At 47.5% G+C, this 12,962-nt stretch overlaps 1 protein-coding gene across 7 annotated transcripts; it reads right to left on the bottom strand.

Moving 5' to 3' along the window:
- Positions 1–1,662: 1,662 nt before the first annotated feature.
- On the bottom strand, positions 1,663–12,195 carry LOC143652216 (uncharacterized). 7 transcript variants are annotated; one of them, XM_077123568.1, is made up of 7 exons: positions 11,039–12,195; positions 10,734–10,807; positions 9,472–10,643; positions 5,131–5,172; positions 5,014–5,056; positions 3,723–3,972; positions 1,663–2,007 (listed from the first exon to the last, which is right to left on the bottom strand). In XM_077123568.1, exons 3-7 carry the CDS (start codon positions 9,518–9,520, stop codon positions 1,924–1,926), a joined length of 468 nt encoding a protein of 155 aa, XP_076979683.1. In that variant the 5' UTR covers positions 9,521–10,643; positions 10,734–10,807; positions 11,039–12,195; the 3' UTR covers positions 1,663–1,923. The 7 variants fall into 7 exon arrangements, with proteins under 7 accessions (XP_076979683.1, XP_076979685.1, XP_076979681.1 ...); XM_077123570.1 differs by having other exon boundaries at positions 3,723–3,809; positions 3,912–3,972; positions 9,472–12,195; XM_077123566.1 differs by having other exon boundaries at positions 9,472–9,562; positions 9,656–12,195.
- Between the last annotated feature and the right edge of the window lie 767 nt (positions 12,196–12,962).

The following is a 12,962-nucleotide window of genomic DNA, read 5'->3' as shown; positions in this document are numbered from 1 at the left end:
GGTCACCCCTGTGCGCCAACCAGCCTCCTCCCTGGGGAACCCTGGCCTCTTTCTTCCCCAACACGTGCTCTCCTGGGACGTTACTGGATGCCGAGGGTCAGTGGCGAACATCCGCAGAGCCATCCGCAGAGCCCATGCACTCACGTACCCTGTGCTGCCTGGCGCCGGTACCCTGCCAAGTCGTGGGTGGCACTGAAAACAGGCCATCTGTGTTATATTCGTCATTAATAAAGCGAACTCATCACAGACAGCCTCTCCTCAAGTACCCAGAGGGACGCCAACTCCAGTACCACAGCTGCTGCCTCCCCACAGGCACCACCTTCCAGACGTCGTCCTGGGGATGGATGGGAGGCCACGGGTGAGAAGACACAAGAGACACACGTCACGGATAACCCCCACCAAGCCGCACGTCGGACCCCGCTGGGCACCCCCACCCCGAAAGGGATGCATCTCCAAGAGGTGCTCCGAGGTGAGATTTGATACTGAGAAAAGATCAACCATGTATTATTCGAAGTCAAGAAAGCGAATATAACACGGTCGATCTTTCTTCAAGTACCAGGGACGGCGCAGAGCTGAGGAAGCCCCACGGGCTGGCCGGCCGGCTGCAGTGGGCACTGACGGCTAGTGGACCAGGTGAAGTACATTCTGAACAATTACTTTCCAACTGGTCGACCATCCATCTCCGCGCCCCAGAGCTGTGCTGATGGCGGCGGTCTTCCTCGAGGTGCCACCACCTCCGAGCAGGCCTCCCTGGTGGACTTTGATACCGAAGAGGGGTTCACCGAGCAACATTCGTCGTCCAGATGCAAAGTTGCTCGGGTAACCTCTCCCCGAGTACCACGGAGAGGCTGGGGCCTCTTGGGCCAAGGCGTCTGCTCCAAGGTGTAGTGCTTCCGGAAGCCCTCCCCGGCCCTCCTCTCAAGGGTAGGTTGGATTCTGGATATCTGGGGACCAAACGTCACACTGGACCAAAAAACCTTAAATCACTGAGGTCCACCGTTTGATCACCTGTCCAGAATGAGCCAGAATGATCTAGGAAACATTCCCAGGAGCTGAGCATGAGACCCAAGTGGGATCTGATACTGAAAGGAGGGTGCCTGTTTCTGGGCGTATCCTCCAGGCGGGAATTTTCAGGGCAGCTGAAGCACCTTTCTGCCGAGCTGCCCAATCAGACCCTGAAGGAACTCTTGTTCATGCCTGAACCCTGGAGCCCCTCCAAGCACCGAGCCCCTCCTGGAAGGAGGGTAACGGGATACACACATACGCACAGCACCCCCCACTTCCCGGTCCCACCCCTACCACCCCGAGCCTCACATGGCCAGTGCCGCCCCACAATCTTCCAAAAGGTGACTTAATATGAACAACAAACTGGTGGACCATGTAATTAAGTAAAGCAAGCAAAACAGGAAGAAAAAGGCAAATGAACCACAGACGACCTCCCTTCAAAACAATGTAGAGCAGCCCTGGAAACGAGACCCTCCCAACCTTCCCCAAAGCCATCAGTCAACACATCCAGGATATGCCCCCCAATAATGCATTGGCTGGTGAGGGTCCGGGACCAGGTGACATATGCCACAGCAGAGTCTGGATTCTGTGCCCACCACCCATTTTGCAAACTTTGGAGTGGGACCGACAGCAGAATCCTTTCCCTGACGTTGGCATGAGATCAGAAAGCACTCCAAGTCTTGCTAGGATCAGGGAAAGAGGCCAGCCACGTAAGCCTGCTGTAAAGAAAGAAAATCTATTACACAAACAGCCTCCCGGCAGGGTCTGCAAATACTGACCTGAAATAAAAAGAGTCTTTTCCAGAGCTGGCCAGGCCTCCCAGAAGCATTCCCAAAGCAGACTGGACAGTGATGGCTACTGGGCCAGGTGAAACACATCATCGCTGGTCAGGCATGTCCTATGGCTGCACCCATGCACCTACCCTGGGGGAGGGGGGCACTCCAGCTGCTGGTCGCCTCTCAAGAGTGGCACAGAAGGAAATCCTCCAAGACTGGGGCTGATCTGCAAAGAGATTGGCCAGGCACTGTTGGTCATTTAAAAAGCAGACCAGCTAAGGACAGCCTTGGTTCATATACTGGGCAATGGTTTTGACTCCAGAAGAAATTCCTGGTCCCAAATAGTGCCACCATCTCTGGGACGGCCTCCCAAACAAGGCTGAGCCTCTGTGAGGGGTGCAGGGAAGGCTGGAACCCTGGAGCATGCAGCCTTCCTGGAGTAGATGGCAACCTACTGGAGGCTCCATTCCAGGAGGACCAGTCTCCAACCACCGAACCTCAAGTTCACCTGGAGCAAGCATCTCGTCCAAGACCTCCACACGAGTATGGAAGGCATTCCTGGAGGTACAGGCCAGGCGATATGTGAACACAGCACAGGTCCTAAGGACCTCGTCACCCACATCCCCAAGAGAACGCCATACCACAGTGTCACCCCCAAAAGCAGCACACCAGCACAGGAGGCTTTCTGGGAAGCCACATAAAGGACACTGCATGTGACCCTTGGTTCCTATGGACACCTCCAAACTCACTCCCGACACATACGAAGTTAAGCGTTGTAACGAGAATGGTACCAGCATTGATTTTTATAACAAAGTGTTTTCTAGGGTGAATTCTATTAAACTAATCCTATTCCCTGTTTAGTTTTCTCTACTGTGCTGCTGAGCTATATTCATTTCTTTTATTTCCCTTGTTATTTTCCCAAAATCATTTTCATTAAGATCAATTCTTTTCCATTTAAAAATTTGAATGAAAATTTGATTCCTCAATGCGTTTTTCCGCTCATCAAATATGACTGTTTATAGCTGCTGCCACTGTGAATTCCCTCTCGGGGCTGCCCTGTCTATCACATTCTATTTCCCCAGGTCAAATGTCGCAGCCGAAATGTTGTCAAGAAAATTGGATTCTCCTGCCAATTTGTAGTCAATTGAACCCATTTTACTCTGCACCATTTCAGCTGTTTTTAGTTTTATTTTGTGTTGATTATGTTCATCATTATTATTTAATACAAACTGAATGAAATACTAAGAGTTTCTATTTATTTCATAACCCAGGAGAAAATTGAGAACACCTTTGGGGGGAAGGGAGGACAGAAAAACTGAGAAATTGAGACAAGGAGAGATATAGGGAAAAAGAGAAAAAGAGAGAGAGAGAGAGAGAGAGAGAGTGCTTGTGAGGCAGACACAGAGAGAGGGAGAGGGTGAAGCCTCTAAAATTATTGGGTTTCAAATGAAATTTAAAGTTAAACTCAGTTTAAAATGATTAAGCTCATTATTTAGCCACAAGGACAGAATGTCTTCAGAGGAAAAAAAAATGTCCTTGGAACCAAAATGATGATTTCCAGGGAGGGGGGTCCCAGGTAAGCCTGGGAGCAGACCCAACAAACCCCCAAGTTCCCAGGTGGAGCGCACCAGGGCTCCAGCATGTGTTCTCGGACCAGTCCTTTCTGGTCCACCAGGAAAGTTGCAGCACCCTCATCTACACCCTCTGTTCTCATGCACTGGGGGAGCTGGACCCTGAGCTGGCCACTGGGTACCGGAAGCCATCCCAGGCAGGATTTGATACTCAAACAAAAGTTGCCTTTGTGTGATTCAACACAAATATAGCGAATTCACCAAGGGCAACCTCTGCTCAAGGATCAAACATCAGCACAGGAAAGAACACCAACAAGATTCCTCTTCATCGGAGGTGAGATTGCCCCCCAGGATGCCCCTGCTCACTTACCATGACCGCAGCGCTACCAGTTCCTCTCTTGGGGAGCAGGCGCTGCCTCCACGGAGGCCCCGGAGATGTGAGCACAACACGACTGGCCTTGAGCAAGGGGAAGGAGTCATCAGCCAACTCACATGGAGTCGGCCCCTGCCAGGTGTGGGCGAGCAGGCCGAAGCCTGCGGTCAGCACCCGGTCACTCACCCTGGAGGGATGTTGTCGCCGAGGTCCCACACCCAAAGCCAGGGTCTCCTCTGCCAAGTTCCTGGGAGGGATTTAACAGAGAGAGGGGCGGCTGCTGGTGAGCGTCCGCTGTGAGTAAGCGAGCCCACCTAGAAGCCAGCGGGGCCTCCTTATCGGGGCAGGAGGGCAGTGGACTGCGCGGGAAGGAAGGTTCAGACCAGGCTTCGTCCACACTTCCTTCCAGGAGGCCCCAAAGAGGGTATTTAATAAAGAGAGTATGTTGATCAATCATTTATGCTTTCATTCAACAAGTATCTATGCACACTCTTAGGGACACAGCAGTGGGGAAAATAGATAAATTTCTACCCTCAGATGGTAAACAAAGATCTATGATATACTAACAATATAAAAATAACAGTCATAAGAACCAACATTTATTCATGTTTTACTATGTGCCGGACACTGTTATGAATGCTTGGCGTAACTATCAAGTCTCTGTATCTATCTTATGAGGCAGGTGTTGTTATTAACCCCATTTTATAGATGAAGAAACAAGACACAGAGAGGTTCAGGGTTAAGTAACTCATCCAAGGTCATGCCATTAGCAAACATAACGCCGTAATAAATGCTATTCACAAGCCTCACCCTGCACCAGGGATAATCAAAACATGCTACGGATCTCTCTCTCTTCAATATTAAGAAAATCTCCCTTCCCTCCCTAAAGCTGGCTTTCCCTCCCTAGGGACACCCTGAGGATGAGGATGCTGGGCAGGCAGTATCAAGAAGGGATGCTATATAAATAAAGGACATGCCATCCATTTCGCTGGGCTGTTGGGATGACACAAAAGTCCCTTTCCCTAAGGTAAGTCTCATATCCAGGGAGATGGCTTTGTACCTCCAAGAAGGATTCCTAAATGTGCTTTCTTCATGAATGGGTCTTCCAGGAAGCAGGGTATTCAAGACTAGAAACCACGGTCTCACCTGAAGAGTCAGCCTCATTCCTGGGAATTTCTCCCAAGGACAGCCAGGATGCAGGCCCCATGACATGCATTAAACATGGGATGTCTATCATGACGTGAATCACCCAATTCCTTACCCTGGACAGGTGCTGGCAGAAACTTACCTTTCTGCAGCTTTCATGAAGTTTTCCCAAGAAGAATTTAGTACTGAAAGGAGATTGGCCATGTAATACTCATCATAAATAAAATGAACACACCATGGACAACCTCCATTCGAGTACCTGACTGTGGAGCTTGCTTCCGACACGTCCTGGACAGTAGGCCTAAGGACGGATGGGACAGGAGGGTCAGGATGCTGGCAACACATGCCACCAATAAAACTCATGGTCCACGCTGCCCTCAGCCCAGTCCCAGCACAAAGCTCAGACCCCAATGTCCCATTTTTGAAATTAGTATCACTTTCAAGAAGGCATTCAGGGAGGGACCCAGTTCACCAAAGAGAGTTGCAGAGGATCCTCTTTTATACACAAAGAGGGCATGGGACAGATAGCCTCTTGTTCAACATGGAATTGGTCTAACTACCGCTTCTGCAAAGAAACTGGCATCCTGGTAGCCCACCAGGGACCCAGGAGGTGGATAAGACACCGAGGTGAGTGAACTCAGAGGAGAAACACAAGGGAAGAGTGCACACGCTCAGGTTAATATCGTCCAGGTGTGTGGACAGTTCTACTTTCTAAAGTTGGCGTCACCCTAGGGTGTTCTAAGGCCAGAATTGATACTTAAAAAAAGGTCAACCATGTATGATTCGTCAAAAAACAAAGCGAATGCATCATGGAAGACCTCTCTTCAAGTACCGCAAAGTAGCAGCAAGAAAACTCCGTGCTTTCCCCAAAGTTGGCGCCATGTCCAGGGCTCTCCCCATGGAAAGCACGTGCTCTGCAGTCAGCCGTGGTCAATGGTCCATTCGTTTAGCTTGGAGAGGGGCTGACACCAAGGTCCCGCCCTGAAGTGTGACACTGCCCCAAGAAGCACTCCAAGGCGGGATTTGGTACTGAAAAATAGGTGAACCGTGTATGATTCGTCACAAATAAAGCGAAGGCAACACGGATAACCTATCTCCAAGTACCGCGGATTAGCACCAACAAGGTGTCAGTGCCTCTTCTCCAAGGCTGGTCTCCTCCAGAAAGTCCTCCTATGGACAGAGTGAACATCAAAGGTTAGCAGATTGGGTGCGAGCTGGTTGTAAACAGAGCTCACGTTCTGTGTTCAGGCACCCCGTCCTTGGCCCCACAGTTGTCCAGACCGTAACACCTCTGCCAAGGCTGATGGCATATCTAAGAAGGACTTTTGGGGGAGTTAATGGTGAGAAAAAGTACAAGTACACAAGAATTAGTTATCTAGATCCCATCAGGAAACATTTCCTCATGTCACATTAGCCTCAAAGCTGGCAGCAATGATCGGTGCACAAGCCTTGTGTCCAGGAATCCATTCAAAGCTGGAGTTCATTTCAAAGAGGTTATCTTTGAAATACTGACCATAAATAAAGGGACAGCACCAAATGCCAACTTTATTACATCAAGTCATGCACTGAGCTCAGGAGCATGGCCTCATCCCCAGAGGCAGGCATAGCTTCTAGGAAGTCTTCCTAAGAATGGACTGTATCCACAGGTAAATGATCTCACAGGCATACAATCAGAGAAACAAACTTACACACCTGGTGAACAGTGCTGACACCATATCTGTCCAGAAGGTGACATGAAATGAAGCATCCTGCCAAGGTGGACGGTGATACCGAGGAGAGGGTATATGGGTATGACTCTCACTTTGAATAGACACATGCATAGGAAATATAATAAAAACACTTCCAGACAGAGATGGTGGAGTGGGCCCAAATCACAGATACTTTCTCCTCCAGTCTACAACCAAATAAATTAGTCAGACAATTCAACTCAAGAAAAGACCAACTTATGAAATAGAAAGTATCCATAAAAATAGAAGAAAATAACCTTGAAATGAAGAACCAAATCGATTAATCAAGTAGACAAGATATGATCCAAAAAACTGATAAAGATAAACAGTGACTGAGTCATATCTTGTTAAAGTTGCCCATATTCAAGACTAAAGAAAGACTCCAAATATCCATGGAGAAAAAAAAAGTCCAACGTCCAGGGGAATACCAGACTATCCTGAAGTTTATCCATAGTAATGCTTAACACTGGGAAGTCAACACTGAGAAATGTCCACAAAGTCCTGAGGGAAGGAAACTGGGAACCAAGAGTGTCACACCAAGTTAACTCATCTTTCAGTTCAAAGACTCAGTCCCAGCAACAAGAGCTAACCAGGAACCTGCTCCTCCAAAACAGACAAATATTGGACAAAACACAATAGCAGCCAAAATAAATGCCCAACTGAGCTCGAAGGAAAGAAAGGGAAACCATCAGGTGGCAATGAAGAGAGAATTTCATTGAGAGCATTAACCTTGCAACCTGGCTCCAAGAGACCTAGGGGAAGCTGTTTTGGCTGGAGGTATTGAACATTTGCAATTGTAAGGCTTAAGTAGGAGCAGAAGATGTGATCTTGTGTCCAAGAGAGGTAGGGACCTGAACCTAAAAGGGGAAATGACAAGATAATTTATTTCTGCCTTGATAGTTAGCAGAATGAGGTCCCCTGTGAGAAATCAAAGTTCTAAGCCAAAGATGTAGTTGGAATTTACACCAGCCATGTAGGATGGGAATCCCTAAGCCAACAACTTAGTAGGAAAAACTGATCTCAACTGGAAAAATTCTTGGGGTGTCAAGCAGAAGCAAATGCAAAATCACACCTCTGCACAGGTAAAAAAATAAAACAAGACAAAAACACCTTAAACTTCACTGATGATAATCTCACAATGAAAAGTTACAAAACAAAGAAAAATACCATTATGAGAGTCAGTAGACTCAAGAAAGAGGACTCCTATCCTGAGAATAGAAAGAAATTATATTAAAAATAGAGTTGAAGTGAATAACAACAGTAAAAATAACTAGAAATCAGAAAGGTTGAATAGAGCAGTATGGAAAAAAATAGACAGATGAAAAAACTACTAAAGCAATGGTCACTCTCAGAGATGAAAGATTTCACATAATATACAACCCCAAAGTCTTTCCAATAAACAGGACATGAAGAACACACTAGGTAAGGCAGTTCTGCTAACTAAGAGTTAGGTAGAGAAGCCACTTCAAAACAGCTAGTGAAATACTCAATGCAGAAGACAATGGATCAGAATCTACAAGGTTCTGAGGCGTGGGAGAGGATAGAAGGAAGGCAAGAATTTTATATCTAGCTAAGATGTCCCTGTTTATAAAAGAGACAGATATTCTCAAATGTGCAAAGACTCAGGGATAATGTCCAAGAGCATTTCTGAATAAACAATAGGACAATCCATCCCATTCATAGATGAATTAAAATTTAAAGGAATATAGTAGTTGTTGCTTAAAGAAAAAAAGACTAGCAGTCAGCAAAGAATCCATTTAAATAAAGAAATATGACTAAAAACCTGTGAGAATCATGCTTATAAAATGTAAAATGCAAATCCTTACAATGGAAAAATTAAAGTGTATAACTGAAAAAAAAAACAGGAGTTGGGGCAAAGTATAAGAATGCTGATTTCCTTATCTTTCAGAACTAAGAGTATACTGAGACAGTTTAAAAAATCACAAACCCAACCACTTAATGTATTAAACAAACATTTTTCTTAGTTTTAGAGTAATCTTTTCAGAGTTAATACCTCTCGTGGGAAAGCAAGAAAAATTAATCAATTATTTCAATCTCCTTTACCTTGTTCTGTATGTTATAATACAAATAAAACTGTAAATAGCATTTTAAATAAAATGATAAGGTACAGTGTGATTTCATTTTGTAAATTATTTTTCTCGCTGTCTACCTTTCTATTTGCATATATGCCCAGACAGCTGTGCAAAATTTCTAAAGCCCTTGATGTGTATTTCTGAGTGCACAGAGAATTGGGTAATTTTCTCTCTTTTTTATTAACATTTTCCATGTCCCTTGAATTTGCATTAAAAGCCTGTCATTTTTATAAATATGGTAATAAGGTAAAATAATTATTCTTTTTGAAAAGAAAAAACAGGGACTAAAAATAGAACTGCCCTCTGTCCTCAAATTTGGTGTGGCCTCCAGGTAAACAGTCGTGGTAACTCACACATTCATTTAGCCCAGAAGATATCCTGAAACGAATATTCTTTCCCTGAATTTGTTAACATGTCTAAGAGAGTCCTCCAAGACAAGATTTAATATTGAAGGAGAAGGGAACTATCTATTACTTTCCCTTATAAAGCAAAAACAAGGAGCACCCTGGATATCCCCTTTCCCAGTTGCTGTGTGGTCCTAAATCTGTGTGATGGGAGGAGAGGGTCTTCCAAGAATAGACTGAATGGGGAGAAGCAGATGAGGGGCACTAATATCTGCTGGCTCTGGGGCCGACCACACGCTTAGGTACTCCCGCGTGGAACCGACATGGGCGTGGCTTCTCTGAAATCACCATCAGGTCCAAGCAGGTGCCTTGTTGACATGTGATACCGAAAAGAGATCGACCGTGTATTGGGCATCATTAGATAATGCGAACTCACCACGGACAACCTCCCTCCAAGTACCAGGAGGCAGCACTGCTCTCAGCATCCCTGCTTCTTCCACGCAAACTTGGCAGCCTGGCAGGGAACTCTGAGGGCAGACGGGACACCCAGGATGAGTGGACCAGGTGACTCACTTTCCAAGCAAAGCCCATGTTCTCTGGCCAGCCTCTGGTTCACCCACCTGGGATTAGCCATGGAGTCAACACTTAACGCAAAGAAATCAGCCAGATGTGAGTCATCATAGGTTAAGTAAACAGCTCTGAAAAGAACACATGTTTGCAAGAACAGGTTAACCATTGCCTCCTTGATAAAGCTGGGCTCACTTTAAAGAAGTTCCCTGGAAGGTAGAGGGGTTCCTGCAGGTTAGTAAAGCAGGGACCACACAGGGTCTATTAACTCCATGTGATCTGGTATCCTAGTCACTTCCACACCCTAGAAAGCTGACTAATCAAAAGATGTTTGCAGATGCCCTTCCAAGGTTGAATTTGATAGTAATTTTTAAAAAAGATATTAACCATGTGTATTTTAATGTTAACAGAAAAGGTCAGGGCAGCCCAACAGCTTCTCGAACTTTTCCTAAAGTTGGCAGTTCCCCAGGAAGTCATCTTAGGGCCAGCTTGTACCTTCACATCAGTGAGCCAGTAACATGCACCCCCAGGAAGGTGCTTGCCATGAGCTCAGCCATCCAGGCACCTACCTTGACCTGGAAAACAGCACTGGCTCAGGTAGGTTTCTGAGGCAAAATATGACACTAAAAGAGAGGAGAGCCGTGTATGACTCGCTTTGATGAATCGAATTCATCACGGCCAGCCTCTCTTCAAGTACCATATGTGAACTCTGGTGAGAAATCCTTTGCCTTTCCTACAAAGTGGCAACCCCTCAAGGTTGTCCTATTTGGAATGGGCAGGACAGTGTTGGGTAGCAAGCCAAGTGGCACACATTAGATTGGGTATTCCCTGGGGGCACACATACTGAGAAGGTGCTGTACCACTGCCCTCCCCCTTGTAAGGGGTGGGTCTGGTTAATCCTCCTGGCCGAGAGGCAGTGCCATTCCATAGCTGCCCCAGAGTGAATGCATAATGGGTAGCTCCTTGGCTTCTAGGGTGAAGTGGTACTGACTGGAGAACCACTGCCGCTTCCCAAAGCTGCCATCACTTCCAAGGATCCTCCTGTGAAGAGAAGGGATGCTGGGGGTCAGAGAGCCAGGTGACATACCTCTTAAATAAAGGACATGGTCTGAAGAGGAATCGCACACACACCCTGGACTGGAGCTGGCATGCTTCGGATCCTGAATCCAAAGTCAACATCATACCCAAGGAATGTTCCAAGGAAGCTGTGAGAGGATGAAGAGGTTCCCAAGGATGACTCGTCACATTTAAGTAAAGACACCCCCAAGACCATGTTTTGCCCTAGTCCACTGAATAGCCTCAGTCAGCAGTCTACCTCTGCCTTCCTCAAAGTTGGCAGAGTCTCTGCTCAGTCTTCCTGGGTGGGGTGGTGGTGGTGGTGACTAGGTGGCCCACAGGGGAGGAGAATGCAACCCCCTGGTCAACCAGTCACATACCCTGGGTAGTGCCATCTCTTCTGGAAAGGGGCCTTGGGCCAGGGAAGCTTCTCTTCAACATCTTATAAGGTGACCATGGTGACAGAACTCCAGCTGTTCCCCCTGCTGGCCGGCCAACAGGAATGCTTCCTGGGATGGGTGCTCTGGTCGGCAGGCCAGGTGACTTACACCCAAGCTGGAGCTTGTTGCCCATGGTCAGTCATCCATTCCTGGTTTCTCCACACAGTGATCACAAAGTTCGACTACCTTGAGGTTGCCGTTGGGTCTGAGAAGTCCTTAGAGGTAGCATTTGGTACTGAAAAAAGTGTTGTCCGTGAATGATTCGTCATAAGTAAAGCGAATCCACCACGAACAACTTCTCTTCAAGTACCACTGAAAAGCGGACAAGATAAACAAGGTGTCCTCTTTCGCTTCTCCCAAGTGGGCTTGGCCTCCAAACTGCGTTCCTATGGAAGATTGGACACTGAGGGTTAGTGAGGCAGTTGATGTGTGGCCTGAGAAAGCCCAGTTGTTCAGTGAGCCAACTACTCACCTCTCCTAGAGGGGCGCTGACACATGCTCCCTTCCCTGAAGTTGGCATTGCATTCATGAGTCTCCACATGCAGAATTTAGAAATGAGAAGAGGGAGGCTGCTTATTGGACTTCATAATAGCAGGTCATAGGTCAGGGAACCTGTGAGCATGTGTGGATCTGGGGGTTCCTGAAGTGGGGGCTGGGGACTTCTCAGTAGAGCACACTGCTATCGATCAAGCACAGCAAGGCCTCAGCTGAGCTTCTGCAGGACTGAGGGGCCACCATGCCTGGGAAACTCTGGAGAAAGCCCCCTCTCCACTGCTGAGGTGTCTAGGAGGCCTCCAGGGCACCACAGGTTCCCAGAGAGACTCCTCAGCACTGGCCCCAAGGTGCCCACCCTCAGGAAGATTTGAGGGAAGCTCCTCAAGGTCCGCACCATTCTGGGAGACCCCGATTCCTTTCCATCCTCAATATCCCACCACCCATCTCACCAAGAACCCAATTCCAAGAGGGACACTATCTTCCTTCTCCCCAACAAACTTGGGCCAGTCATTGCCTAATACCATTTCCCAAACTCACTAGGAAAGTCTATCATCCCTCCGAATCCAGATCCTCCTTCCCAAATGGCTCAATGTAAGAGCCCATCTTCCACTCTTCCTTACCCCACCCCCATCCCACCCCACAACCCCAACAACTCTTCCACAGCTTGTTCTGGAATCCAAGCCCCTCATGTCCTCTCTGCATCCCCAACACTCATGTCTGGGGTAGATGGATGGCCTCAGAGCTTCACATTCCCCTCCCAGTTCACCTTTTCTCCCTTCTCCTCTTAAAATCCCCGCTCGTCCACAGTGCATTTGTCAGACCACACTGCCCACACCAAACAACTGCCACCCAGATCTTCCTTGATGACGTGAATTCCCTACATGCCTCCAATTTCCTGTTTGGTAAAGAGGGCACTCCTTTTGGTGCTCCACCCAGCTCACCAGCACTGGTTCCATGATCAGTCATGGCAAGGCCCATTACCTTTGCCTCCACCGCACTTGGCAATATTAATCTGAAACTAACTCCAAAAGCTCTCCAACCACCCACTAGCTCACTCTGGAGCCTGGACTCCTTTAGATTGTCTAGTCCTTTCCCTCCTTCACCTTCCACACCCTTCTTCTCCCACCTTTTTTTCCCAGCTAGGCTCATCCAATCAATCAGCAGATCTGCTTTCAGATCTGCCTTCAGGACACCACCACATTTATATGTCTCTCTACCTCCCCATCCTCACCCCAGTCCAGCCTCCATCAACATTCCTCTGGATCTGTGCCTCCCACGTGGACTCTCTGCTTTTACCTTGGTGGTCAGAATGAATGTTCCAAATTAAGTTGGCTGAGAACCCTCCCCCGCCCAGAACCTTCCACGTGCC

The sequence above is a fragment of the Tamandua tetradactyla genome, chromosome 12 (assembly GCF_023851605.1).
Source record: "Tamandua tetradactyla isolate mTamTet1 chromosome 12, mTamTet1.pri, whole genome shotgun sequence".
Taxonomy (NCBI): domain Eukaryota; kingdom Metazoa; phylum Chordata; class Mammalia; order Pilosa; family Myrmecophagidae; genus Tamandua; species Tamandua tetradactyla.
The sequence above is the reverse complement of the archived record's forward strand: the minus strand, read 5'-3'. Positions and strand labels throughout refer to the sequence as shown.

Bases quoted from the DNA above. Each gene is read 5' to 3' on its own strand.
- LOC143652216 (XM_077123563.1), bottom strand. From the start codon at position 9,520: ATGCTGAGAGCAGTGCTGCCTCCTGGTACTTGGAGGGAGGTTGTCCGT. The intron at 3,973-5,013 runs GTAAGTTTCTGC...AATCCCTCCCAG, and splicing joins TTCATGAAAGCTGCAGAAAG to GAACTTGGCAGAGGAGACCC. The intron at 2,008-3,722 runs GTAAGTGAGCAG...ATCTCTTTGCAG, and splicing joins CTGGTAGCGCTGCGGTCATG to ATCAGCCCCAGTCTTGGAGG.